General features: G+C 39.5%; 1 protein-coding gene and 1 pseudogene across 3 annotated transcripts in view; one reads left to right on the top strand and one right to left on the bottom strand.

Moving 5' to 3' along the window:
• Positions 1–22,997, top strand: part of LOC108133741 (dipeptidyl peptidase 4) — a 225,790-nt gene extending 202,793 nt beyond the window's left edge. For all 3 annotated transcript variants that reach the window (XM_070278426.1, XM_070278427.1, XM_070278428.1), the window contains 4 exons: positions 20,374–20,559; positions 20,628–20,785; positions 20,836–21,041; positions 21,104–22,997. In XM_070278426.1, the coding sequence (XP_070134527.1) occupies positions 20,374–20,559; positions 20,628–20,785; positions 20,836–21,041; positions 21,104–21,247 (694 nt within the window). In that variant the 3' untranslated portion in view covers positions 21,248–22,997. The remainder of the gene's footprint in view (positions 1–20,373; positions 20,560–20,627; positions 20,786–20,835; positions 21,042–21,103) is intronic.
• Positions 7,294–10,046, bottom strand: LOC138926169 (uncharacterized; annotated as a pseudogene).
• Positions 22,998–28,000: the final 5,003 nt, after the last annotated feature.

Raw genomic sequence — 28,000 nt, 5'->3', positions numbered from 1 at the left:
TAACTTCATTATATTACGTTATTTTTCAAAAGGAGGGAGATGTAGTATGCACATATGTATATTGAATACCTTCTGTACCGAGAGTACTTAAAGGGTGCGCACTGTAACACTTTGTTGCAGTGTTTACATAATCCAAAGTCCCGGTCATAAACCCTAAGTCGCCGAAATATGAACCGATCGTTATGGCTTAGCCCGCACACAGAAAGTGCTAGTGTCAGCATAATAGTAACAAACGGTCAGCATATGCATATCCCTCGCGCCTCCACTTGAGAGCGCATAACAACATATATTATTATATTCCTTTATTCATAAGTACCGCCGCCTGCGAGCAGCGCTGCTACGAGACTTAGCCTTACTTAGACTTAAGAAATATTGTAAAAGAACAGAGACATTTTGATCGTTGGAGCGGCACCTCAGCTGCTCCATCTAAATGATGGAGCGGCACCTTTGCTGCTCCTTCCAAATAAAAAACCAACCAAACTTAACCCTTGGTTATATCCTTTATCACAATAGGATATAGTCGGGCGATCGAAATTTGGTAGGTCGGATTAACTGACCAAAAATATAATCTGTACCAAGTTCTAGCTTTCTATCTCCAAAGTTGGGTCAACACAAAAGTTGGGTCATTTCCGATCGTTCAGTTATATGGCAGCTATAGGATATAGTTGGCCGATCCTTACAAAATTTTTCATGTCGTATTATTTTGCCAAAAATAGCTCTCATGACAAATTTCTAACTCTCTAACTTTAAAAACACCGAAGTTATACCATTTCCGATAAATCAGTTATATGGCAGCTATAGGATATAGTCGGCCGATAGATAGAATCTGTACGAAGATACAACTTTCTATCTTCAAAATTACAAATGTTGGGTCATTTCCGATCGTTCAGTTATATGGCACCTATAGGATATAGTCGGCCGATCCGACTTATATACTGCGTGCAAAGAAAAGAGGGGTGTGTGCAAAGTTTTAAGTCAATAGCTTTAAAACTGACAGACTAGTTCGCGTAGAAATAGACCAACGGACTTGTATCAACTCATGAGGTGATCCTGATCAAGAATATATATACTTTATCGAGTCGGAGAAATTTATAATACCCTCTGCAATGATATTAAAATAAAGACACTGAACATCAACCCACTTTTAAAGATATATTCAACTGGGGAGATTACTCAGGTGCAAACCTATCCGTTAATAAATCAAAACACCTTCACAGTAGCAAAGGGTAAATGGGAAATCAAATTAATGAGACACTTGATCTCCATGAACCATCTTAGATATCACCATGCTTTACGCATAAACATGTAAAAATCGGTATAAAAATAAAGAAAGAACTTATGTGTTTTCTTGCCTTGGTGCCTACCATTGTCCATTGTTTCAAGTCAAGCTTTCAACAATTGTTTCACTTGTTCTAACGTCCAGTTTTCATTTTGTTTAAATTTTCGTGATGCTTTTTATTATCACATGATTCAAAGTTGCACAAAACCGCCTAACTATCGGCTTACTAATTAGTAAGGAATAGGCAGGCTCTAACGAATTTCAAAAGATACAGATGGAAGATTCATAGATTCCCTGGCAACTAAAATTTTCCAAAGACTCAATATAATTAAATGGCTAGATAACCCAAAATTATTATAAAAATACGATTTGATGACAACTAAATTCACCCTTGCAAAGATCTTGTACTGTTCAATAACTCTCCTACTATATACAGAAAAAAATTAAAACCTAATCAAATTAATTCTGCAAGAAATATGGATTATCATCACCCAAACATCGTACTTAAAAATTGAAAACTTCTGACTTTACTTTTTTGACGACTCTATAAACTTATCTGAAGTGACATTATTCAATAAAAAAAATAAAGGACAAAAATCAATAAAAAATGTGGACTTATTCGAATAAATTCAGAAAAAGGCAAAACACAAATCAATCTTTAATCAGTCCGTGACGTTTGATCTTTTATTATTTATTGTGCAAGAAAAAGGTACAGTATACAGTTACTATAAAAAAAAGGTATAAGGTTACAATTAACAGTTACTATAATGTTAAAAAAAATTGAAGCATTATTTTTGTTTCACATAAAATATCTGCCAATAGCCAAATGTGAATGCAGTATGTATTTTCCTTCAGATCATACACCTTAAATGAGTAACTTCCTTAATTTTTTCTTCGCTAAACGGTCGAGAACTTTCTCCGGATCAACAACAGTATCCCAGTGAATTGACATCGTCGCGAGTGCACTTAGTCTGTCGTGGCCCATCACACTACGAGGTAGAGTTTTTATCCTTTTCATTGTTGAAAACGTTTTTTCGACGCTTGCCGTTGTGACTGGAAGAGTAGTCATGACCTTGAGAAGAAGTTTTATCCCGCGAAAAAATGTTCCATCACAACACTCCAACAGTCTCAAAATTTTGGTTGATGGGTCAAGTGATGAAATTTTGGTACACCATAACTTGTACTCAGCTTGAACTGCGCACAATGGCATTTCGTTTTGAAAGTATGGACCTAATTCTTCCAGTTCATAAATTTTTTTCTCGCAAGCATATCCTGGCAGTAGCAGTTGGAAACTGGATTAAATATCTTCGTTCTTGATGAATCTGTCCGTCAAATTTTGTATCAAAGTATCGATGCAAGGAATGAATGTGTTGACTCTGAAATACTCTTCATTCGATGTCGTTTGCGGATTCGCCAGAGATTTTTGTCGTGACGTAACTCTGGGAGCTTAAATTACAGTGTCGAAAAGATCTGCAGAAAATTTTGGCGCTACTTGAAAAATTTCTCTGAAAGTGTCGTTAGCTGTTTCCCGCATTTGTCGAAGTGAACTCAATACTTCATTTGTATACTGTACAGCGGAAACCAAATCTGATGATTTATTTTGGAGGAAAATCGACAGTGGAAGGGTCAAACTGAACAGTTTTTCGCAAACAACAATGCTGACTAAAAATTCACTTTTTTGACTCGCTGCGTGAAGAGTTGATGCCGTTGAAGAAAAAATATAGGTTTTTTGAGCGATTTCTTTTAAAGCTATAACAATGCATTCAAGAAGTTCCAAATACACAATAATACTGTCATGCCTTTCGATAAATCTTGTGTCACAAAGCCGGAAATGTCGTTTCTTTTTACTGTCTGGAGCATGTTTTTGAATAGTTTTTGAAAAATTTTGTTTGCAATCGAATGATTCCTGAACAAATTTACAATTTGACTAACAACTCCAAGACAGTTACGTACTGCTGAAACAGACATGGCATTCTACAGAGCAAGGTTCAAACGGTGACTGGCACAATGAATCTATCTTGCCTTGGTATAATTTTCTCTTATTCTTGTTTGGACTCCACTCAAATGACCTGCCATATTTGCTGCCCCATCGTATCCTTGCCCAACACACTTACTCATATCAAGATTGAGCTCATCACATCGCTGCAAAATAACGTTCGCCAGATTTTCAGAAGACTGATCGTTGATTGGGATGAATCCGACTAAAATTCTGTCATTCTGTCAATTCGATTCGAAATTCTGTCAATGACTTTTTCGGTGACAATATCAGAACACGTCTGAATGACTTCATTTTGGATGATAGGACCCATATAAGTAGCGTTTTTGAAGCTATGGAGAACATGTTTTTCTAAAACTTTATCACCAGACTCAATTCTAAGCCGCAAAAGTGCTCTGAACTTTCCATCTTTTTTTTCAGGTCGTGTCAAAGATAAGGCACCACTATCATGATCGCCTCTCAGAGGTAATTCTTGCTCTGCACAAAAAAGAATTGTCCGAATGATTGGTTCGATTGCAGCCCTATTGTCAGCTATTTCTTTGGTGCGTTGACTGTCCAATTGAGATTCAAGCTGCTTTCCAGATAATATCTCGAGGAACGAAGTGGCTTGCAGAACGCACTTTTTGTGATATTATTTTTCCATGTGTTTTTTGAAATATTCCTTTGCTTTTTTCCAATCTTGAAAACCGACAGACACAAGTTTTCCTGGATTTTGATGACCGCTTTTCCAACGCTTTCATGGAAAAATAACCAACAAGGTTTACAGTATACGCTGTCTTCACTCGCTGAGTACGCCAGCCAAGTGAAATCATTGGTAATCCACTTGGGTTGAAAACCCCTATTGTGTGATTTTTCGGTAGGGTATTTGTATGGTTCTGTAGGAAGTAGTTTGTTTGAAAGCACGTTTTGTTTCGCAGTGTCATCGAGAGAATTTCGTGTTTTTCGTGTCCGTGTTTCCAATATCGAAGCGATTTGCTTGCCACACAGAAGTGACTGAAGACTTGCCACAGAGAAGAAAATCATTAATCGGTAGGGTATGCAAACACAATTCTCATGCAGAACAACAAAAACTTAAAAGCAACCGGCGTTTAAGTGATGACGACTGAAAAATACCCTGTTCCTTTCTAAGTATCTTGTTTTTAATGATTCTTAAAAATGTATACATATACACAAAAAAATTCACTGCTAACACCTAATCTTATTCCTAACTAAATTTAAAATTTGCCGGCCCTCTGGGCCCCCTCCCTGGATACGTGCCTGGGAATAGGTAAGGTAAAAGATAATAACACGAAAGAAAAGCTTACTTCGGGCGGAGCCGAAGTTGATATACCCTTGCAGTTAAAACCGGTATACCCTTGCAGTTTATATCGCAAACATCGGATATAGTTGGCCGGTGCTTACGAGAATATCATAATAAAACCAATTTATTACAATAAAAAATCTAAAACTAAGTCCAAAGCTTCTATCTTCAAAAATAGAAAAGTAGCTATTTTTACCAAGTACCATTTCCGATCGTTAAGTTATACGGCAGCTATTAAATATAGTCGGTCGATCGTTATTTTAAGGTCGGATTAAATTTGGTAGGTCGGATTAACTGACCAAAAATAGAATCTGTAGTAAGTTCTAGGTGTCTATCTTCAAAATTACAAAAGTTGGGTCATTTCCGATCGTTCAGTTATATGGCACCTATAGGATATAGTCGGCCGATCCTTTTGAAATTTGATGGGTCGCATTATTTTGTCAAAAATAGCATTCGTACAAATCCGAACTCCTTAACTCTAAAACAGTGGTCGGCACCCCAATATATTGATAAGATTTTAGCGCATTAGTGTTAGTAACGAATAGCAGAAAGTAGGCTGTGAGCATGACGTTTCACACATTTATACTGTGTGTGTGCGGCAGAGCTCGGGCAGAGAAATTTCCTATGCCCCCGAGATAGGGCCGTGCCGATTTCTGCTCTAAAAACATCGGAGTTATAGTATTTCCGATCAATCAGTTATATGGCAGCTATAGGATATAGCCGTTCCGACTTATGTACATACATATATACTGCGTGCAAAGAAAGAAAGGTGTGTGCATAGTTTCAAGACGATAGCATTAAAACTGAGAGACTAGTTTGCGCTTAAATCAACTCAGGAAGTGATCAAGAATATATATAGTTTATAGGGTCGGAGTTGTCTTCTTCGCTGCGTTGCACATTTTTGGACAAAATTATAATACCCTCTGCAAGGGTATAAAAATAACTCGGCAATTCGAAATCAAAATGAACTTTATTTAGGGCTTGCTCCCGCTTCGTTCAGTGGCTAAGCAACTAAGACCAGTATTAGTGAGACCCAATAACACATGCATTCCACAAGACTGAGAGAAAGAAGCAAACGAGTCGCACAACAAATGCATTTCGCTATGTATATATGTAGCTTGGGTGCAGCTTATCTTTCATAAAAAGCTCTTGGACAATACGACAACTAAATGCGCTGAAAGTGCAGAAAGAGTACAAGTAATGTGGAAAAATTAATGTTTATTTTAAGCTGCACATTTAGCGTAGGTGCTTAGCGAATATATGTAAAATATATATATACTCCCGATGGAAAACTGGCTTTCAACAACATCCTTAAACGGCACTCGGCATAGCTTAGCCACGGCGTGCGTCGTACTTCCAGTCGCTGTTTTTAAGACGACTACACGATGAACTCCCTCCCTTCTATCTTCCATGAGAAATAGGCTCCATGACCCTAGTGAGCGGCCAATTCATAGGAGGCCGGTTTTCATCCATGACCATTACGATAAACCGGTTATGACAAAACCAGGAACACGCTATTTAGCACGCTGCTGAAGCAGAGTAAGGTATTCCTCTTTCCAACGGGAACAAAAGACCTGCTGCATAAAGAATACACGCTGCCAATCATCGAGACAGCTCGTAAATTTAAGAACTCAATGAACGTTGACGCAGGGCCACCATGCAATCTGACATTGAACTGACTCGTTCATTCCACGAAGTGTGTTGCATTCTCCGAACAAATCTGCCTGGGCCTTTGACTGTTGCAAATAAATTTCTTCAGGGCGCCCAGAAAAGAGCCGGTAGTTAGATAATTGGCCAGCTCCAGATGCACCGCTTTAGTAGTAAAGCTCCAGGTGCAAGGCTTTAGTAGTAAAGCATATAAACACGTTTATGTAACATATTATGGGAGCCTTATTTTTAAGGCTTCCAGCTTGTAAAAGAATGGCTCGCAGAAGTCAACGCCGGTTACATCGAATACTTGGAAACTTTCAACACATTTCCCAGTCAGATCCGCCACGATTTGCTCCAAAATGTGCGACTTGTTACGGAAGTATCTGATACATTGACTGATCACCTTGGAGACAGCCTTCCTCCCCCAACAGACCAGTACTGGGATCTAATTTTAGCCAACAATGCTAACGGACCTGAATGCAAATTCATTTCGTGAAAGTGCGTTATGATGACTGGATTTAGCAAGCTCTTTGAGAAGAGCTTCTCTTGACAATATGTCTGCTGTATTAACGGCCGTGGGGATGTATCGCCACTCCATATTTTTATTGAGCACTTGAATGACAGCAATATGATTGTTGAATCGAGTCGGCTCCTGCCAACTACAAAGACATCTCTTAATTGTCGGGAATTCCAAAGATATTTGGAAAAATTAATTACTCCTTTTTTGCAACAATTTTGCTCATCGATCATTTCTCCATGTCAGCATGGCTCCACCACCACTTATCTACTGAAGTTGACATCCTTTGTGGCTTTTGAAAGGCATTTCAAACTGATTTTATTTACAGACTTCAATAAAGCATTCGATTCAGTCTTTCACTCACACCTGTTGAGTAAACTGAATCTTCTGGGGTTTCTTACAGACCTCCGTGGATCTCCAGCTACTTAGATGGAAGAACACAAAGATCCTTATTTTAAAAATTTACATTTCCGCTTTGTCTGTGATTCATTTGGGTTTCCTCAAGAAAGTCATCTTGGCCCGTTATTGTTTACTCTTTTTTTTGAAGATTTCTACAGGACATGAAGAGGATCTGAGGAGCCCTTCAGCCTGCGTCCGAGGTGGATGATGCCATGCTCCACGTGCATCATGACCAGTAAGTTGGCATGTACGATGACTTCAGTGCCATCCACGGGAAGCTTAAGGAATTGAATAATCTAATACATGCCAAATGCGATGCGTCACTTCGCTCTGCTCAAATTGCTGCCCACTCCACCCTTGCCAAAGGATTTTCCACCATGCAGCCGAACCCAGGGTTCAGTCAGAGCTTTCAAGCATTGCCTTCTCTTCCTTTCCCTACCATCAGCGGTGGATCCTCGTAATGGTGTGAGTAATACTCGATTTTCTCAAAAATTTAAGGAGATTCCGTTTTAAAGGAGGCAGTTCAACAACTAAACTCAGATCTGCTTCCACTACAACTGGATATTCACTGTATGACGTGTTGATGTCTGGCCCAGTTATTCAGGCAAAATTATGCACATTTTTTTAAGGTTCCGATCCCATCGAGTGGCTATCAGGGGAGATATTTGCAAAATGTATTCTTTGGCGGCATTCTACCCATAAAGAGTTGCAGCAGGTCCCATTTTTATCAAATCAGGCAAGCATCAGTTGAGAGCTATTAATGTTTCCAAACGGGGCCGAAATTCTGCGAATAAATTGTGCTGTCCTGATGGTCTAAAACCCTGATGGTCTGATTATTCATTGGAGGTACAGTTACAATGCTTGGTGGATCAGACAGTGGACAGAATATACATATAATGCGCGTAATTAAAATGCGTTTATGGTCAATCAACATATTTTTTTTGTGCTTGGTACCATTAAAAGTAGTACCACGGTCGAAGATTATTTAGCAAAATATGAAACCTTCATCCAATCGTTATTACGAATTATAGTCCATTAAAATTGCTTTGTTTAAAAGAAACATCAGATTTGTTTAAATTTTTAAATTTTTATTTAGTCATTTTTAAATGACTAAATAAATGATTTTATTTTCATTTTTATTAAATTTTTAAAGTCAAATAGCTGAACTAAGGCCGACGAAAAATTCAAAATATAATGTATACATCATTGGATCCATATGACTATGATAAACGAAAAAGTATTTAGTGTTTGGCACAATTATCATCCCTATAATATGTGGTACAAAACTGTAAACATAAATGATTTAAATGGTACACAGTGCAGATAACACAGTTTTATATATTAGAAAACTGGAAATACACGAAAATTTGCCGAAAAATATGGGCATACTGATTCATGCTTCCAAGTCTGGATACGGCAATACTAATAACGGCAACAAAGCAAGAATATATTTTCAAGAACCAAAATTGGCTGCCAAAAATAACTGAAGTTAGCTCTGAATTAATTTATTCAGCGCTATCCTCATTTATTCAGCGCTATACAAACACTAGAATCTGGAAAGAAAATTGATATCACTTTTTGTAGAATTTTATCCATGGTTTTACATGCCTACATCTTGCCACAAAAATTTTATTCATGGTACAGAAATTATAAAATATTTGGCTCATGTCATAGGTCATTGCGTATCATTGCAAAAGTTCTCATGTGAAAAGAGGCTCTCGAGTCTAGAAAAAAAGATCTACCATAATATTTCTTTGTAGCTTCGTTTTACACCACATTCGGCAAAACTAGATAGCAAAACATACATATCTTATTTTATCCGACCCCTTTATAATTTTTTTTTTGTTTTTTAATTTTTTCACTGCGTGGCGAACTAATGTACATACATAGTAGTAGAAGTAGGCGCGACGTGGATTGTTCAAAGGAATTTGGTCAAAAACGGTAGGCTAACATCATACGCTTTCTGGAAGCGTCGTACTCATTATCGCATTCACTTGGGCGGTGGCATGACTGACGCCAAGACCGTGATTTCTATCGCATTATGGTGCTTTGTTCACAGGACCCACGGACCTTGACCCACTTTCCATCCGAGTTTCTGCAGCATTTCGAATCCAATAATTCCCTCTTTCTGTTTTTACTCCTTGTAGTCACTTAGGTCTGGCTGCCGATTGTTTTAGCCTCACACTGTTCGATAAACTTCTTAAGTTCCTCGGGTGGCAGAAAGTCACCGATGTGAAGCTTGCCCTCGCTCTGTTTTGTCAGAACTTTGGCCCACAAGGAAGTGGCTTCCAATTCGGAAGTCTGAAGTTTTTGTTCCCAGGTACCACCCTCAATACCCATATCGGAGTCGTCACGTATTTAAATTTTCCTCCCCGCCCAAGGCGATCGATTTCTGCCCGCTTTTGCATCATGTCCAAAGCAGATTGTAGTTACCTTGTAGTTACCGGGGTGCTTGCGCCGGGTATGGGAAGATTCTTTTCACCCCAATGACTCTTGCATTTGCGTCGTTGCCTTTGAGTTTTCTGTTCATCCATCTCTTTCAGGTCCTCCGCCCAGATTGGGACCCCGGCAGCAGCCGCTTCTTCGCGCTCCCAGCGCTCCTCATCGCTTAAGTCATTTCGACATTCGATTCTGCTCTTGATGTTGCCCCGATTGCATGTACTCGTCATCGGAATCGAAATCCCCATTAATAGCAGAATCGGGATCATATTTATCCGCCGCCGAGTTGATGTTCTGCTCCTCATGCTATGCTGGTTGATGATGTTCCTGATCCTTTGGCGGCTCCTCTTGATCCCGTTTAAGCTGCTGATGGTCGCTGGCGCTCAATCCGCTGCCGCTCGTAGCCAAAGAGTTCAGAGAGATAGCTTCGATACTGCTCGCAGCTCTTATCATTAAGAAACCACATGGCTGAATGGCACTGTTTGTTTAAATACCAACTCACCAACTTTTTAGAAGCTCTCTTATTTGCTCTTATTTTGCATTACTTTCAAAATACTGTCAAAACATAATACAAAAATGTTTCCACAGAGAAAAACGACTGCTCTCATTGTTTTTTCATGCTTACGCACACACTTAAATGATTAACATGTGTGCTTTTTGCCCACCACTGCTTCAAAGTTTAACCCTTTAGTACTAGGAGTACTGAGGAGTTTACAAGGGAACTCTCTCTTGTTCACAAAGGGAAAGGGTATTAACCTGCTCACCACTCTTAGGGAATTACCTAGTGACCGTATATGAAAATCGTTGAAGAGTTTTTGTATGGGATGTCATATGCATCGGTGACCTGGGGATTTGTTTTCTCAACGAGCTGCGGAATTATCACACAAATTCATGCAAATAAATCTTAGGAAAGGTATGGGTTATTTTTTGGAAATAAATCTTAGGAAAGGTTCTTACTTCTTAGGTTTGGGATTTTTAAATAAAAAATTATGCAGAAAAATTATTAAAATAATAAAAAGAAATAAGGAGCTGTAAGGTACTGAAAGTAAGACAAATATTTAGATTTTATCTATTAAGTGATTTGATTTTAAATTGCAAATTGATTTTATTCATGAATAAATTCATGAATGTTTGTTTCTTACTTAAACCGCCATACAAGACTGATTTCCGTAAGTTCTTTCCATGACTTCAACTGGAAATATAGTTTTAAAGAAAACTTATACCAGAATGATCATATACTTAGCTTTTTACAAGTAGAAACACTTGTCAACAAGTATTGCAGGCACACATAAAAAACAAACGGGTAGATAGAAAGGGACACAAAGAAGATCATAAAACGATCGCGGGAAAGGGTTTTGTTGTTTTTACTTGTTTATGTTATAGGTACCCGTGCCTTTTTGAATTACCGCCTCTGTGGCACCAAGTCTACATAAGAGCTTAAGATCTTTTTTTTTTACCTCAATCACATTGGAATAAAAAAATAATTAAAATTAAAAATAATATGTACTTACATAGCAGTGAACGCCACGGGTGACACTTTTCGACACCATATGCATACCCATAAAAATTTGTGTGAGAGTACCACTGGCCACTCATAAGACAAAAGGCTATACCGACACACACAATTATTGTATGAGTACAAAGTGTGTTTTGCCTTTCTTGCACTCGTGATTTTGTGCCGGTGTGTCTTCAGACGCAAAACACCCGGGTATTTTTCGGTCACTTGTGCAGATCATACCTGCCACCCTAAAAAAGAGTCGTGTCGGGTCAGGAAGCAGCCGCTGAATTATAGTTTAGTTTATTTATTAAGCTAAAGTATGGACATATCGCCTTGGTTGGTCGCAAGCCGACTCTTTCTCGACCGCTCGATTTCAACGGGCCTGTTTTAAGATAGCTTTAGCTTCGCAATCACTAAGTAGGGCCGTCCTCTCCGCTATCGAGAGCTGTAGCTTCGCGTATGTCTATTCGGGCCGCACTCTCTGTCCATATCATAGTCACTGCTTAGCACCATAAACTGGGTGATCACAATTGTTGAACCCATTTGAAGCAGCCAATCAATGCGTAGACAACAGAGTGCTTTTTAAAATACTTGGGTATTTGGCAAAACCCCCGAGACTTTCATGTGTGTTTTTCCTACCCATGCTCTATTTCAAAGATCATTTTTTTTTACTTACTCTCTCATTCCACTTTTTTTGAGGGTGGCAGGTATGATCTGCACAAGGGACGAAACATACCCGGTGTTTTGCGTCTTAAGACACACAGGCACAAAATCACGATCGCAAGAAAGGCAAAACACACTTTGTACTCTTACAAAAATTGTGTGTGTCGTTATTGCCTTTTGTCTTATGTGTGGAGAGTGGTACTCACACACAAATTTTTATGGGTATACACAGTGTGTCGGAAAGTGCCACCCGTGCCGTTCTCTTACATATATAAGCAATTAAAGTATGAGTGTAGTAGGGGTGTGATAGAGTATTTGGAAATCCCTCGCTGATGGAGGTGTCGTCCCAGGAGAAGATGAGCCCTGGCGCTTGCCAACTTCAGTTAAATACTCCCCCTTCAAGAATGAGGCCGCCCTCGGCCGACCCTATTTGGGCAATCATTTCCTTTAGTTGGGCCGCGGTTCTTGGAGCCTGAGTGACTCGCCGATAAGTCAAGCCGATGCAAATTAAAGCGCAGCGCATTGCTCCGGCTATGAACACCAACTAATATAACTGATGGTGGTTAATCTTCTTCCCGAACTCCTTAATATGTTCCAGGTTACGTTCACTCAACCGGTGAAGGTAAGGAAGACTGAGAATGTTACGTTCCTTAGTGACGTTCAGGGAAGGTGGTGTGGCCACTCCTGGAGCCCTCTTCTGGGCTGTATCATGATTGACCAAATGAGTTTCCTTGACAATGGCGCTCTTGTCAAAGGTGACGAGATATGTGCCCCTTATATGGACACAGGTGCCATTATCCACACACACGCGAGCCGGGCGATTATTTACAATTACTATCCGCTCACCCCAACACAAGTGATGGGGTGTAAATCGCTTTGTTGGATCTCGCAATGCGCCGTGCCTCCAGCGTGAAGCTCTTGGGCGCATGATCTTTTTCGTTGTCTTCCAGCCTGAGTATGGTGTCGTGATGTGACACCGGGAAAACGGTGATCTTGCTGCAGGCCGACTTTATTTTCGGAAACTTAAAGATAGAATGTAAGATATTATCGGACTGTAAAATTTTAACGGACGATACGGACAAAACATCTCTAATCACGGTATCGGTGGGCTCTTTCATCCACACACCTTCTAGGTCTGCATGATCTAGGATGCTGGGGCTAACAACATTAACCTTGGCATGTGCAACTGCTAGCATTAAACCCTGCAGCTCCATTGCTATCAGCCTATTCCGAGTTAAAAGCATCTCGAATAGGTACCCTGTATCAATTTGGGACTTTTTCGCTGACCTCAGAAGTTGGTTGAAGGTAGCAGAAATTTTTTTGATTTGGATTTGTACTTTATAGTTAATATTAATTTGCCTATTGCATTTATTAATTGGAATTCTTTAGATTTTTTTTTTTTTGAAAGTCCTCGGCGTCTGGCGTTCCTGCCACTACTTTTAACCCTATGCATCATAGAAGCTTCTAAGTCTAAGCTTCTTGATACCCTATGATGGATGCTCAACGAGTCGATCTGGTCGCGTAGGTGGGCGACATCAACAACTAGGAGTTTCTGCATGTGAGAATGAGGGAACGTGTTGTCATCCCATTAGTTTCTTCGATGACACGCCTATATTCCGAGAGATTCGCTGAGTGTTTTATAAATGCGAATTCCTTCCATACAAGAATTCGGCCATCAACGATGGGAATGTATAGTCCTTTGGAATAGTCCATGACGTGTGCCGATGTTGCGGCCAAAAGGAAAATCTGGGATATGGTTGAAAACCTGTAATTTGGATATGCTGTGAATTTTGTTGAGATTGGGTAGCCCACCACCAAAGCACCACCATTAAAATAATAATGGAAGCAAAACTTATACAAGTGGCTAGGGAAAAAGATAATATAAAATGAAAAATTATCAGGCGAGCGATAATATAGTCACGGCCTACCTAAGGTTGTCTTTGTGGACCACTATTTCGAACACTCTATTTTGGCGGGAAGCGTTTTCCATGTCCCGGAGCTTGGCTTGGGCGAGTTTCATCCTATCCTGTATTTCGTATTGTGGCTCATTTGATTGTGTCTGAACCACGTCAGCCGGCCTCTTGTCGATGACCAAATGAATAGACTTGTTATGTCTGGCCGTTGCCAGAAGAATCAGCTCTACGGTATCACTGATGCCTTTATCGATTTAAAGGCATCTAGCAAGCTCTACCAAGCTTCTGTGGAAGCGCTCCACTTGTCCGTTGGAGACACTGTGTAGGGGCGGAGCATTTGAGATGCTAACGCCGAAGTGGTTTTCCAGCATGCTTCAACGATAGTGTGCGAGTTCAACGATAGTTCGTTGTAGCAATATATGACTTTGGCCTTGGGGAAAATATTCATCAGCTGTAGTAGCGCTGGTTTGAGATCCCCTATAGTTCTAGAGGGAACTGGTTGGACAACGGCAAATTTCGTGAATTTGTCGATGCACGTAAGGAAATACTTTTTATCCGTGGAGAAGATGTCTATGTGCAGCATTTCTCCTACTTGAGATGGGATTGGTGTTTTGCCAAGCTCATGTCTCTTTGGATGTCTGTCGTATTTAGCTTTGGCGCAAGTCTTGCACGAAGCGACTATTTCGTTCGCTAGCTTGGTCATTTTTGGGAAGTAGTACTCAGAAAGTACTTGCTTCACGTTCTCTTGGGCAGATCTGTGAGCTCTGTTATGCTCGACAGTGAGAATTTCCCGCCTTTCATCGATTGCAAAAATGAATGGCGTTTACGCCTTTAGGAACAAGTACGTCTGCGAGCTCCTCCAGCAATGACTCCTAGCAAGTGAAGTCAATAATATGCCGTCTCTTGTTTCCAAAGAGAACGAAGCTGCGATTTAACGGAGAGCGGGCTTCCTCCAGAATTATCTGGTTTTGAAAGCAATTGAGAGGCTTGTCCGTGGATTGGATGGTGTGGGTTAGCGACAGCTCACTGTGAATTGTGGCCGCGCTTGAAAATGCCTCCTCCTCTTCTACAACGTTGAGTTGTTGACTCGAGAGGGCATTCGCAACGAGGTTGGCCTTGTAATCGACTTTGGCACCACACTCGACGATGCTTTCTTTCCATCTTTTAATTTTTGGGTTCGGATTAGAATCCGACACCGCGTAGATCAGCGGTTGGTGGTCAGTGTAGACGTTTAAATCTTTGACCCCATATAGGTAGTGACGCAGCTTTTCTAGCGCCCAAACTATGGCTAACAGCTCCCTTTCGTTGGTAACGTAGTTAACCTCTCTGTTCTTTAAGGTCCTAAAGATCATAGTAATGGGTCGCCCCTCTTGCTGAGAAGACGATAACATCATCGATATAGACGTAGCAAAATTTGCCAATCTGCTCTCGCAGTATGTCGTCGATGGTTCTTTGAAAGATGCTGGCAGCATTCCTCAACCCGAATGGCAGTCGCCGAAAGTCGTATTTTCCCCCGTTTACGGAAAAGGAAGTTTTTTCACGGTCTCGTACTGCCAGTATAGTTTGGTGGTAGCCAGTATAAAGTATAACCGCCCTAGTATAAATTCCCTTGTATCATAGAGATAATTGCCATGGGGTAGCGATCCGGTATTGTCCTCTCGTTTAACTTTCGAAAGCCTAATACCAGCCGCATTTTACGGTTACCAGATTCGTCGGTGTCCTTTTTGTCTACTACCCATATTGGGTTATTGTAGGGCGATCGCGACTTCTGGATTATGCCGTTTTTTAGTTGGTCTTGAATTTCGCCATTAACGAATTCTGCCGCTCCCATCGGGTACGGATAGGGTCTGGCATAAATGGGCTCCTCATCAACTGTCCTGATGGTGGCTACCACTGACGTGTTGTAAGGTAACGCCTCATTTAGGTTCGCGAAGGCATTTTTCCTGTCGCTTAGCATTTTTGAAAATGTTTTTCTGACTAAAGGTGGTGCGCTGGAGCAGTCCAACTCAGTGAAATTTACATTGGGGCATTATTGTAATCTAGCTTTTCTACCTCGGAGCCCCATTTGAGGTGGCCGGAAGCTAAATCAAATGATGCTCCTGCCTGTTTTAATAGATCAGGCCGATAATGGCACCAAAGGAGGACAAATCTGGTAAGATTAAGAACGTAGCCTTCAAGTTAAACAGGGATATGAAGCATTTTTTTGTAATCGTGGTAACGCCATGGATAGAATGTACCGAAAATGCCGAATCTACTGGGCGGACGCCTCTGAACCCTTCGTATGGACGGATGCAATTTTTTGACGCGCTCGTGTCTATTTAAAGCTTCATTTCTACACCTGCTACTCTTTGTCTGATGACGGGTAGCAGGGACTTTCCCCTACAAAATTAATGACGTCTGAATCGTAATCCTTAAAGGCATCGTCGTCAATTTCTTGAGCCGCGCTTGAAGCTGCGGCAGTATATTTCACCCCGGTTTCGCCTGCGCCCTGCGCGACGAGGTTAACCTTCTGCCTTTTGTATGGGGCATATCGATCGGACTCAGCCGGCTTCCTGTTTTGGTATGCCGGGGCTTGGGATGGTTTAAGCATCTTGGACAGCGATGGGTCAATGTCCATGGGTTCAGGGGTGCCTCCACTGTGTGGGGCAGCATGTACCTGCGCCTTGTGTTGCTTGGCGTAGTACGGATTTTTGCCAGCGTTTGAATGTGCATTTGCCTGCGAAGAAGCCTGTCGGTATTCTTGCGCCTTTGGATGTTGTTTTTTGTCCTTGTCCTCCTGTCTTTTGGCAAATGAAGCCGCGAAAGAGTACGATTCGTGGTTAGATTCCACTTCTTGCGCCAAAGCGAGAGCTGAAGGAATATCTTTCGGCTTTGCCGAAAAAGGACATCCGTGAGGCTGCGCTTGAGTCCCGAGAAAAAAACTCGGTGTGCGTCATCCCGGAATTTGTCACAAAAAACTTTTGCCGCAGAGGCTTCGTACGACATGGTGGCCTTATTGGTAAGCAAGGTGAGTTTTTTCTCGACCTCGTCATAGTATTGTAGGAGGGTCATATTTCCCTGAGTACCTGCTCGATAAAGTGAATCTGACGCTTATCACTATACTGTAGTCGAGTCGTACATCGAGTCGAGACATACGCGTCTTGTGCTCTCGTAAATTCGGGCAGGCAATTGACGGCATCTAGGGGCTCGTCACATTTGACGTCGTCCCTAATTTATATAGGTTCATATGCTTTGATTTGGGGAGCTTCCGCTTGGGCGGGAGCGATTTCTTTTGCTTCGACCCGTTTGGTCAGCCGGTGTATAGCCAGGCGCAGTTCGTTTTCCCTACGCTGGTTTTCAATATTGGCTTTTTGAACAGCATGTTGAACGGCCGCCTGTATAGTGGCTGTCATTTGTTCCATGCTGAAAGCCGTGTTCGCGAGTTTGAGAGCGCTAGCGCTAGCGCTTTTTGGGATGTTGAGCTGTAGCTATAAAATCGGGCAAAAAAAAAAAATAAATTCATGCATGAATTATATGCCGACAGAGGCGATTGGGCTGGTAAGGGGGCCGCGGGAGCTGAGCTGAAGCGGGAGCTGAGCTGTATTTCCGAAAACGGAGTGGGGATACGAAACGGAAAAGAAAAATAAATTACCAAAACTGCGCGGCTAATACCAAGAATTCTTGTGTATCAAAAGAGACATATAAAAGCTGAATTAAATACACACAATTATATGAATTAATTTGGTTCGAAAATTAAATTTTTTGCCAGCGATTCTTTCGTCTTGGCTAAGAATTTTCATTCCGCACTTTTTGTGTTATATAGTAATACTTATTTATTTATTCACACAAAAAAGAAATGCAAACAATATTGGGAAGTAAATATCCCAAAAATGGATTATAAAAATTTTATAAAAATAAAATGAGTTAACGCTAAACCGTCAACCAATTTATGTAAATTAATTAAATTGAAAAAGGTAATGGGTCTGCAGTTTTTTAGCTGTCAGTGTAAGGAACAATATTTCACTATTCTTGTCTTTTCTTTTTTATACAAAAAATTTATTTAGACATAGAGGGTATTTAGATTAAAGGGCTCACTCACATGATTTTTTCGTTCGGCGCCAGTAATTAAAGTATGGGTGTAGTAGAGGTGTGATAGAGTATTTGGGAATACCTCACTGATGGCGGTGTCGTCCCAGGAGAAGATGAGCCCTGGCGCTTGCCAAGGGGTTGTCGTCATTGCAGGTGATGATAAGATTATGGGCCCTGGCGGTTGACGAGGGGTTTCTTCCTTCTTAGCAGGAAGTTAGGGTGGGAGTTACTAACTCCGTTGTTACTGCTCTTGAGGTACAGCAACCAATGTTTAATAAGTGAATTGACTTTGACGGCTGTGCCGGAGTATTGATTTTAAGTGCTCTTTATTGTTTGAGGCTCTGATACAAACTGAAACTTAAAGCTAACAAAACTTATTTCATAGCGGCCACGCAAATATGCAGTGCTCGCCGCTACGTATGGGCATCCGGCCAGACGCTGTGTCAGCAGTTTGGCCAGAGCGAGCTCTTAAATAATCGGACATTGCCGCTGCGCCGTTAACTTCAGTTAACTTATATTCTAAAATCATTATAACCATTAATATATTTTGTGTTATAACTATTAATACATATTTACATATAATAATTTTTATTGAGATAGATCTCAAAGTCTTAAAAAAATGTTCTGTTTTCTAAGACCAAACTTGGACTCCAAATTAAAAGTATGACTGTCCCAGTCACTTACGGTATTGGGACAAAGATCAGTGATTTCAAACTTTTGAAGAGACCTAGTAGGAATTGTTCATTAGGTCGAGTATAGTATAAAACCATTTTTTAAATTTTTCATACACCCTCAAATCTTGATTTATTTCGAAAAAACGGTTTTTCAAAAGTGTTTTGCTCTTAAAAATTCCTGAACACGTAATTTTAGGCCGATTTTCAATTTTTTTACGTTTTTCAATAGTAAAATGTTGTAGCTTTTGAAAAAAAAATACATCTTTAATTTATTTAAACAGAAAGGATACAAATTTTACAAAAGAAACTGACATTTTTGAATTTTTGTCATGTTTTTCAAACTTTGACGTCATTTTTTCGGTACAATTTCCAAGAAATGGTATCATTTTTGACACACATCAATATTGTCCTGTTAATTTTAAATAAAACGAGACCAATTTCATTTCGAAATTATGAAAATTGTTGAAGTTATAACGCTTTTCCTAAAACAAGTTAACTAGCGCTCCGGAGTAAAAGTGTGTGAAAGAAAGGAATGGGCGGAATGGAATGGCACACTATTGCTCCGGAAAGCTATGAAGATTGGACTGACTTGTTGGACTGACCACAGCTGTAAAGGTATGAATACTCAGCAAAAAATGTATGTTGCATAATTCTGCACTTGGGCAAAACCACAACTTCAACCCCCCTTCGGACATACAACCGGCCATAATAAAAAGTCTTTACCTTCTCTACAAACTATCTAGATTAATTTTTTTTAATGTCATGGCTACCTAAGACCTTGGTCTCTAAGGCTACTAGCCATTTAAAAGATAGCCATTTAGAAAAGAGAGATTAAAAAATCCAATTAAATTGACAAAAATATTAAATAAATCAATAATAAATATAATAATAATATTATTTTTAGCGTTTCCCTAAAACCATGGTACAATTTACAGATTTCAATAAAGAAAAGAAAGCTAACTTCGGGCGGAGCCGAAGTTGATATACCCTTGCAGATAAAAGCGTATATATGGTATATCGTAAAAATCGGATATAGTTGGCCAATCCCTATGAGAATTTCATATTATATAACCATATAATTTCATATTATATAATTCATATATTAACCAATTAATTACAATAAAAAAACTAAAAAAAAAGCCCCAAGCTTCTATCTTTAAAAATACCAAAGTTGTTATTTTTAGTAAACACCAAATACCCTTTCTGACCGTTCAGTTATATGGCAGGTATAAGATGTTGTCGGCCGATCGTTATGATATTTGGTAGGTTGGTAGGTACCCCTGCTTTATAGGGTCGGAGATGTCTCCTTCACTGCGTTGCATACTTTTGGACAAAATTATAATACCCTCAAGGGTATAAAAAAATAATTCTCCATAGGATATTGTTTGGGAAAAATCATAGAAGCACAAAAATAAAGGTATAAAATCGGTTAATTCATCTTTGGATGCGTAATCCAAAGATGTGGTAACTGCTAGATGTCATTTTTAAATTTGAGATGGTATACATACATTTCAAAAATGATTTATACTAAAAACGATGATGGTCAATTACACGGCCTACATAATTCAATTTATAATAATATTTGTTCAATTTATTTTCTTTGGTGCACCGCGGTGGTCCATCGCAAACTGTTGGTGATGGAACCTGTGTTTTTTTGGATTTTGGTTCAGGGAGTCCTAAAGGTTATGGAGGAGTAAAATTTATGCGTGGAGAAAAAAATTCGAAATTGTCGGCCTGTGTTATTAAATAAGAGAGTTCAATTCTGCCACTGGGGGTCATATTCATTATGTTGCAAAATGCAGTTTGCGTCTATAACTTATTATATCAATTATCATATTATACTTAATGTACAATTTTTCACTATCTCTGGAGGAACTTTCCCCATTCTTAACAAACACTAAAATCATAAAAATTAATACATACATACATGTTGAAGATTAATATTCATTTACATACGCCATAAAAAATTTATTTTAGAAATGGTCGCCCTGGTTCAGAATCTGTTTCAGAGAAGTTCAAAATAGACTGGGGAACCTATATGTCATCAAGAAACGATATTATATATGTACGTTTAGATGTTAGAGGTGCCAAAGGACACAGCAAGAAATCGTTATACCGCCATTTAGGCGGGGCAGAAGTTGTTGATCAAATATCTGTATTAAGGTAAGAAATTAGATATAAACTTAAATACGACAATTTTGAATTAATTTTAGAATTTTTTCTATTTTAAGGTATTTGCTCGATACTATTGGTTTTTTAGATGAAACCCGAGTAGGAATATGGGGTTGGGGATATGGAGGTTATGTTACATCAATGGTTCTCGGTACACAGCAGGATGTTTTTAAATGTGGCATCGCTATTTCTCCAATTGCAGATTGGCTTTATTTTAGTAAGGCTAAAAAATTTAAAAATAATAAAAATTTAATCATTTTTTATCAGATTCTGCATTTACTGAGCGTATATTGGGATTACCTTCTGAAAATTACAAAGGATATGTGGAAGCAGATGCAACTCAGCGGGCGCGCCTTATAAAGTCGAACTCATTTTTCTTAATTCATGGATTAGCCGATTCTTCCGCTCCCTATGTTCACGGAGTTAAATTAGCTAAGTCATTGACTGACGCCAATATATTATATCGTTATCAGGTATAATAGCTTAGTTAATTACAAAATATTATTTTAATTTAAACCAACTGACTTCTTTTTAGGCCTATGCAGATGAGAGCCATGACTTATCAGGCGTGCTTGAACATGTATATTCTTCAATGGAGCATTATTTTGCGGAATGTTTAAGCTTGGATCCTGATGACACTAAGCCAGATTTAGATCAAAGCATTGTACCAGCTGAATAGCGTATTTATTTCTTAGTGGGCATCGAAAAAGCTTGAAAAATCAGACTAATTTTATAAATGAAGTGTCTGGAAAATTTGACCTTCAAGTCCATAAATTAATGATAAAATATTTAATTTGAACGCTAGTGAACTTTCAGATATAAGCCAAAAGAATGATAAAAAATCTATAATTAAGTTTTGTTATTTAATAGCGTTTTGAAAGCTTATAAAACTAAAAAAAAATGGAAGTATAGTCAAGATTTTTAACTATATGATACCCGGTGTTCTTTTTTCACATTTTTTTGACTCTCACACCTGACTTACAGACAGGCTCCAGGTGTTTACTTTTTAAAGTGAATTAATTGTTCAATTCATATTCCATTATTTTTGAAAACGATAGCTTCTAATTTAATGAGCCTTAATTTTGGATCTTAAAAATGTAGCTTAACAATAAGCTTTACGTTTTCGGGATCTGTGTATCAGGTTTAGAGATTTATGGATTACCATGATGACATAAAATGAAACTGGATTAAATTCACATTTTGGGTTGTCAGAATTCACTACACAAAAGTATGTACCGGAGATTGCCTGTTAATCATAAAACAAGAAAGAAAACTAACTTCGGGCGGAGCCCATGTTGATATACCCATGCAGTTACGTGGCAGCTATAAGATATAGTCGGCCGACCCCGGCCGTTCTGACTAATATACTGCGTGCAAAGAAGAGTAGGGAGTGTGCAAAGTTTCATAGTTGGCGTAGAAAAAGACAGACGGACAGTCAGAAAAACAGATGGACATGCCTTTATTAACTCCGGAGGTGATCCTGGTCATACTTATACTTTATACTTCATAGGGTCGGAGATGTCTCTTTCACTGCGTTGCACACTGAAATTAGCGAAGTAAAAACTTGCAGAGGCAGGGGTATACAAAAAAAAAAATATTAAAGTAAAATATTAAAAAAAAAATAATAATCTCAATTACTCTTTTAAAAATCTTTAAACTTCGCTTTTTTTTTACTATTCCAACTTATCTTTGAAATTTACAATCATTGGGTATTATAACTTTTTAAATATACTTTCTAACCTAGTGTTACAGAAAGATGTCATTTGTTACTGCGGAGAAGGTGTTTTTGAAAATTTGAAACAGGTGGTTTGTCTGTCCAAACATGTTTGTATTGACATAGACTAAGTATAGACTAGGTCTATGTATGTATCAACAGAGAATATGTCTCGACTAGGGGGTTGAAGATCGGGTTCATTGGGGCGAACCCAAGAAACTGTTGCACTTAACAAGTACCGGGTATTAATTTATGAAACAATTTAAATTTTTAATAAATTAGGAATCAAAAAGTATTTTTAGGAAGTCTTCCGTTTTTTTTAAGTTTTTTTAAAATTATTACATGTGTATTAATAAAGCTTTTTAAGATTAAAAAAAAGGGGGAAGATTAATTAAATTATATCTTTGCCATAAAATCTGTATATTTCGCAATAGTTTAATATACATAAAACTAGTCAAAGCGAAAAACTTTTTGAAAAGCACTTATCACCAATAACATCACATGAAAAACTCTTTAGATTCTAAAAGAACTAGTTTATTTTTACTATCAAAAGAAAAATGATTATACGATGTCAGTTATAAGAATCGCAATTTGTTTATACTGTGTTAGTTTGCAAACGAGGTGATTCAATTAGTTTTATTTTTAAACATGTACTCTGAGTTGTACTCTGTGGATAATAAACGTCCCATCATAAAAATATGATGGACCTCTTTCATTTTGTAACGTTCAGATAACATAGACATTTTGCAGTACTTCCGAGTACTGGGCTCAGATCATGTTTTCCATATGTTATTGGGTTTTTGTTTTTTTTCTCGGAAAAGAAAAATTTTATCTAGTTTTTGAGGTTATGTCGAACCCTGACATTCTGGAGTTTTTTAGACTTCGAAAGCGGATTTAGCGACCCCGAAAACATATAATGAACATGGTCTGACCCCCGGACTCGAATATTATTTTGTATGATGTTATGTCAGAACTCGTGCTAGGCTTTTTTGGACCTCGGATTTGGATTCAGCGACTCTGAAAACATAAGGTAAACATGGTCTGACCTCCACACCCTAAAAAATATTTTTTTTGTGTGGCTGTGTAACTAATGAATTTGTAGGTGTAAGTAAGTTACCACAGCAACACCAATTAGAAGCTCCTCAGTTATTAATTCTCCTCAGTTCTTCATGACACAGCTGTAGATAATAGATTGCTCTTAATAATAGATCTTATAATAGATCCAATAGGTTGGATGTGTCATAGACGATTATTGTAAAGAAATTTGTTGCCGGTTTGACCATGCTAATTCCCGAGATAGTCCGAATGGAGATTCAGAGGCGTAAGCCCAATCAAAGTGTTCGTGCATATGTACTGCAGATTCTTTATAAAGTTTCGTTTTATTAACAGCTGTTGGGAATTGGCTATTGGGATCAGCTGAATAGAAAAATGTTAATTATATGTATATATGGCTAAAGGTGCAGCTAAACTTAAAATTGTTATCTGTTGTCGGTTATTACTCTTTCTGCATTACTCTTTCTAGAGCATGGCTCAATCTCGCTCTCTCTCAGAGGCGCTCCCGGATCATGTTGTCTTTATTGACCGGAGGCTTTTTGGGAAGATTAGCTGCACCCAAAGTACTTGTACATAGCGAAATGCCTTTAGCCTATCTGAACCTTAAGCTTCTCGCTCTCACTTTTGTATGATGCATGGGTTTTGGGGTCTCCCTTGTACTTGTCGTGAGCTGAGCCATTGAACGTAGGAGACATGCACGTCTCTCATCTCCTGACATACCTTTGAATGTCTCTCTGCATTACTGGCCAGAAATATATGGCGGCCACTTTGGCGATTGTCTTGTTTCTCAGCGCGATTTTCCACACGCTCTTTACATTTTCTATTGCTGTGGCGCTTAAAGTTTTTCCATTACTGGCTAGTGGGAAAATGCGTCTCCGACCACCTTACGCTTTCCCTTCAGGTAGCTGATGATGTATTCGTTTTGCTGCAACTTAAACACCAATCTCGCTATTCTCTCAAGCGGACTATCAATGTTCTTCAGCCATTTCAGCGCCATGTAAGCCGTGATTACGTCGAATGTATATCGCTCCATTTGGGGTCTCAACTGCCTAATCGCTCATAGTATGGAGAGGTTTTCCTTTTCAGTTGTCGAGTAGTTCTTTCCGCCCCTATCAAGGTTCGACTGGCGTAGGCGATCTCTCGTTGAACCTCCTTGGAGTCTTGCGTCAGGACCGCACCGACGCCCTAGTCGCTGGCGTCCGTTTGCGGCACGAATCTTTTTCCAAAATCTGGGCATGCCAGCACGGGATCTTTTGCTATCCGTGACTTCAGTGGCTCACATTGACAGCCTCCTGGTATCAGGCTGTTCATTCCGATGTCCTCCTTTTCCGTCCTTTTCTAATCGTTCAGTGGCTTCGTGATTCCTACGAAGCCTGGGACGAAACGCCGATACCATAAAGAAATCACGATAAACTGGCGTACTCCCGTTACGTTGGTACTGCTATAGATATGACGCTTTTCCGCATTTATCCTCAGGTTCGCCGCATTTACCCTCCTGAACGGGCCTGATATGGACTGCTGAAGGCCTTGGGCTGGTCAAGGGCCCTCTGGAACGTTGCCGAGGCTAAGTGCAACCCGAACGGCATCACCTTCAATTGGTATAGGCCTTTCTTTAGTACAGTTAGGGCGGTGTACTTTTTGCTTCCTTCCTCCAAAGTGATCTTCTAATTTCCGTCTTTTGCAGCCTTGGATATGTAGTGCAAGAAAACAAGTGTCTATAGTACGCTTTTATGATATTTCAATATTTAATTAATCAAAATTGTCAATCTTTAAAAAATGTTGTTCTTGTTCTTTTTGGCTTATAATGACACTGGTAACGATTAGAGGTGATATTTGGGTTCGATAACTGTTCAACTAAATATCGGTGACCTTAAGTACTGCTACCATCCACGGTCTCGTGGTGGCACTGATCTATTTAGTTGTAGCTGTAGTGTAGACGCTAACATTCTCTCCCCCATAAATGCCTGCAGGTGTTTATCCATTCTTCAAGTCTAACACTGCTATTTTTGTTGCTAGCCACACCATGGTCCACCACTGTAGCCGAATACACCTGCCCGTCCTCGACTGTGGCTACATCGATTATACGTCGTCTCTGCCGATTGCCAATGGTGGCCGCTTCGGGAACCACTTTGAGCGACGAGTAAATATGGCATTTCCAGAAAAGATCAGCTACCTCATTGGCCTGATCGCTAAAGGATTGAAGTTCCATCTAATCTCATCGTATTTGACGGTTAGGTTGTGGAAGTCTACATTCTTCAGCTCATCCCTGACAACTTTTTCAGTTGCTTTGAAATGGGTTCCATTATCCGAGTATATTTCTCTGGGTGTTCCTCGTCGGGCCATAAAGTTTGAGAGGCACATTACGCTTGAGCTTGTGTCAAGGCTATGCGGCGCATAGTATGCGCTATCTCTATATGTACGAGAGTATACAGACCAGATTTTTTGAAACTAAATTGGAGTCGTTTTCAAGCAGGAAACGTCTTTACCGTGCCACAGCGACCTTCATCATGTACGTGAAAATCTTAAAGGCGAAATGCCGAGGAGAAATCATCCTGAAAACGTTCTCCGATGAAATAGTAATCCAAGTGTTGGCTCCGAATTGGCAAACTGTGAAAATGCCTTTTCAGGCCAGCAACTATGCTCCCAGTAGAAACGCATCAGCCGAATTCAATGGAAGTTCATTTATTACTAGTTTCTATCTGCTCCTTCTCTTCTTTCATTCGAAACTGCGACGCAGCGAGTAACTAGAACGAGTACTTAACAGAGCGATAATATTTTTAGGCGGTACAATTCAAATATTTCTCATAAGCATGGGCGTAAGGAACACACGTACATATCTTGCAGCTCAGGCTCGTTGGGGTTATTTTATTTGCTCGTAGCTTGCTATGCTCCGTCTCATAGCTAAGTAGCCCAAGTTGCGAGTTCTACGTATTTCCCTCAATATTATGTTTATAAACAAGTAACGACTTAAAACCAAGAAAAGAACCTGCTGTACAAAGTAGCAAGTAACGACTTAAAACCAAGAAAAGAACCTGCTGTACAAAGTAGCGAAAAGAGATGCTTTAGGTTCTCTTAAAAAAAAACAAAAACATCCAAAGGACGGAGTGGGAGTGGGTGGCTATACTCTGGTGGCTAGAAGTTTCGAATGAGTTGTGTTTTATGAGTTAGGCGGACGCCAACGACGGCAGCTAACAGTTCCATTCGTGGTATCGAAAGCGGTTTCAAGGGAAAGACTTTACACTTGCCTATGACCAGATTTGTCGTGATGTCTGATCCTTTAATAACCCGGAGGTAGCAACCAGCCGCATATTCCCTCGCATGAACAAAAGTGTATAGTTCGACGCTGTCGGCTGTATTCAATAATGGCGAGTAATGTCGTGGAATATGCACGGACTTAGCCTGGGTGAATATATACAAACAATTGGGCCAACATATCTGTAAAGGTTCGGGTAGTTTGTCAACCCATCCGATTCCCGACCGCCATGTTTCGAATCCAGTCGAATCTTGATTGATTCGACACTTGGAAGATACCAAGTTGTGGTATGCATTTTCATTTTCCGACAGCTCGACGGCGTAACCTTTATTTTGTAGATTGTCAATTCGGTCCTGAATTTTCCCTCGTAGATCTGGCTCTCTTTCAATTTTAGCAATTGATTCGACTAAGCGCGTTTGTAACTTAGGAAATACTTAGGTCGACCTAAAGCCAAAGAAGGCAATTTTCGTATCGTTCGTCGATTTTAATGCAAGTTTCTTTCATGATTTTACAAGATTTTTCATCTTCGTTAGAGCGAAGTGTCCTTGGAATGACGGATTTTATGTTGAAGCTTTCCTTAACGGCCTTTTTATTTTTTGGGCCATTGACAGTGGTGGATGCGATGGGGTCTGTCCACCTTTCTTCTCTTATTTTCTGTGTAACGGCTAGCTTACAATTGTCCGTTCCAATTAGCACCATTGATAAAGCATCAATGTATAGTATAACACAATCGGTAATAATTGCGTGTATATAAGAGTATTTATGTAGATAAGTGTGTTTATAGGTTGACTCCCTCATGTTTTGCTATGATGGATACTCTTGATACCGTGAAGCAAACGGATTCGTTCTCCGTACGTATCATTAGATTCGTCCACAGCATGCAGATAGCATCCAGACTACCGAGGTATACGTTGGACGTTTAAAATTTTGAAGAATTTTTCGTCTATGATCTTTAAGAATTTAAAGCAAATCCTGTATTCTCAAACAATTTTCTGTTTCTTTTCATGATTTTACCGCATTAGTGTTAGTAACGAATAGCACAAAGTAGGCTTTGAGCATGACGTTTCACACATTTATACTGTGTGTGTGTGTGGCAGAGCTCGGGCAGAGAAATTTCCTATGCCCCCAAGTTAGGGCCTTGCCGACCTCTGGTCCATGCTATATTGGACATGGCTGTGTTACTTGGCTGGACCTGAAGTATATTGATGGTGTCACTGTGGATGCTGCTTCGGCGATTGTATAGAACCAGTCGCTGAACGCCCTTATTGATGCAGCGCTAGGGTCTTTCGGGTGCATAACTCAAGTCAGTTTGTAATGGCTGGGCAACTTTTCTGCCAGCTCTCTCAACAGCAAGGGATTGTTTAGGTGTTCATTTAATTTGCATGCATCCATGGTAGCACAAATATTTCGTA

Source organism: Drosophila bipectinata, chromosome 2R (genome assembly GCF_030179905.1).
Source record: "Drosophila bipectinata strain 14024-0381.07 chromosome 2R, DbipHiC1v2, whole genome shotgun sequence".
Classification (NCBI taxonomy): Eukaryota; Metazoa; Arthropoda; class Insecta; order Diptera; family Drosophilidae; genus Drosophila; species Drosophila bipectinata.
The sequence above is the reverse complement of the archived record's forward strand: the minus strand, read 5'-3'. Positions and strand labels throughout refer to the sequence as shown.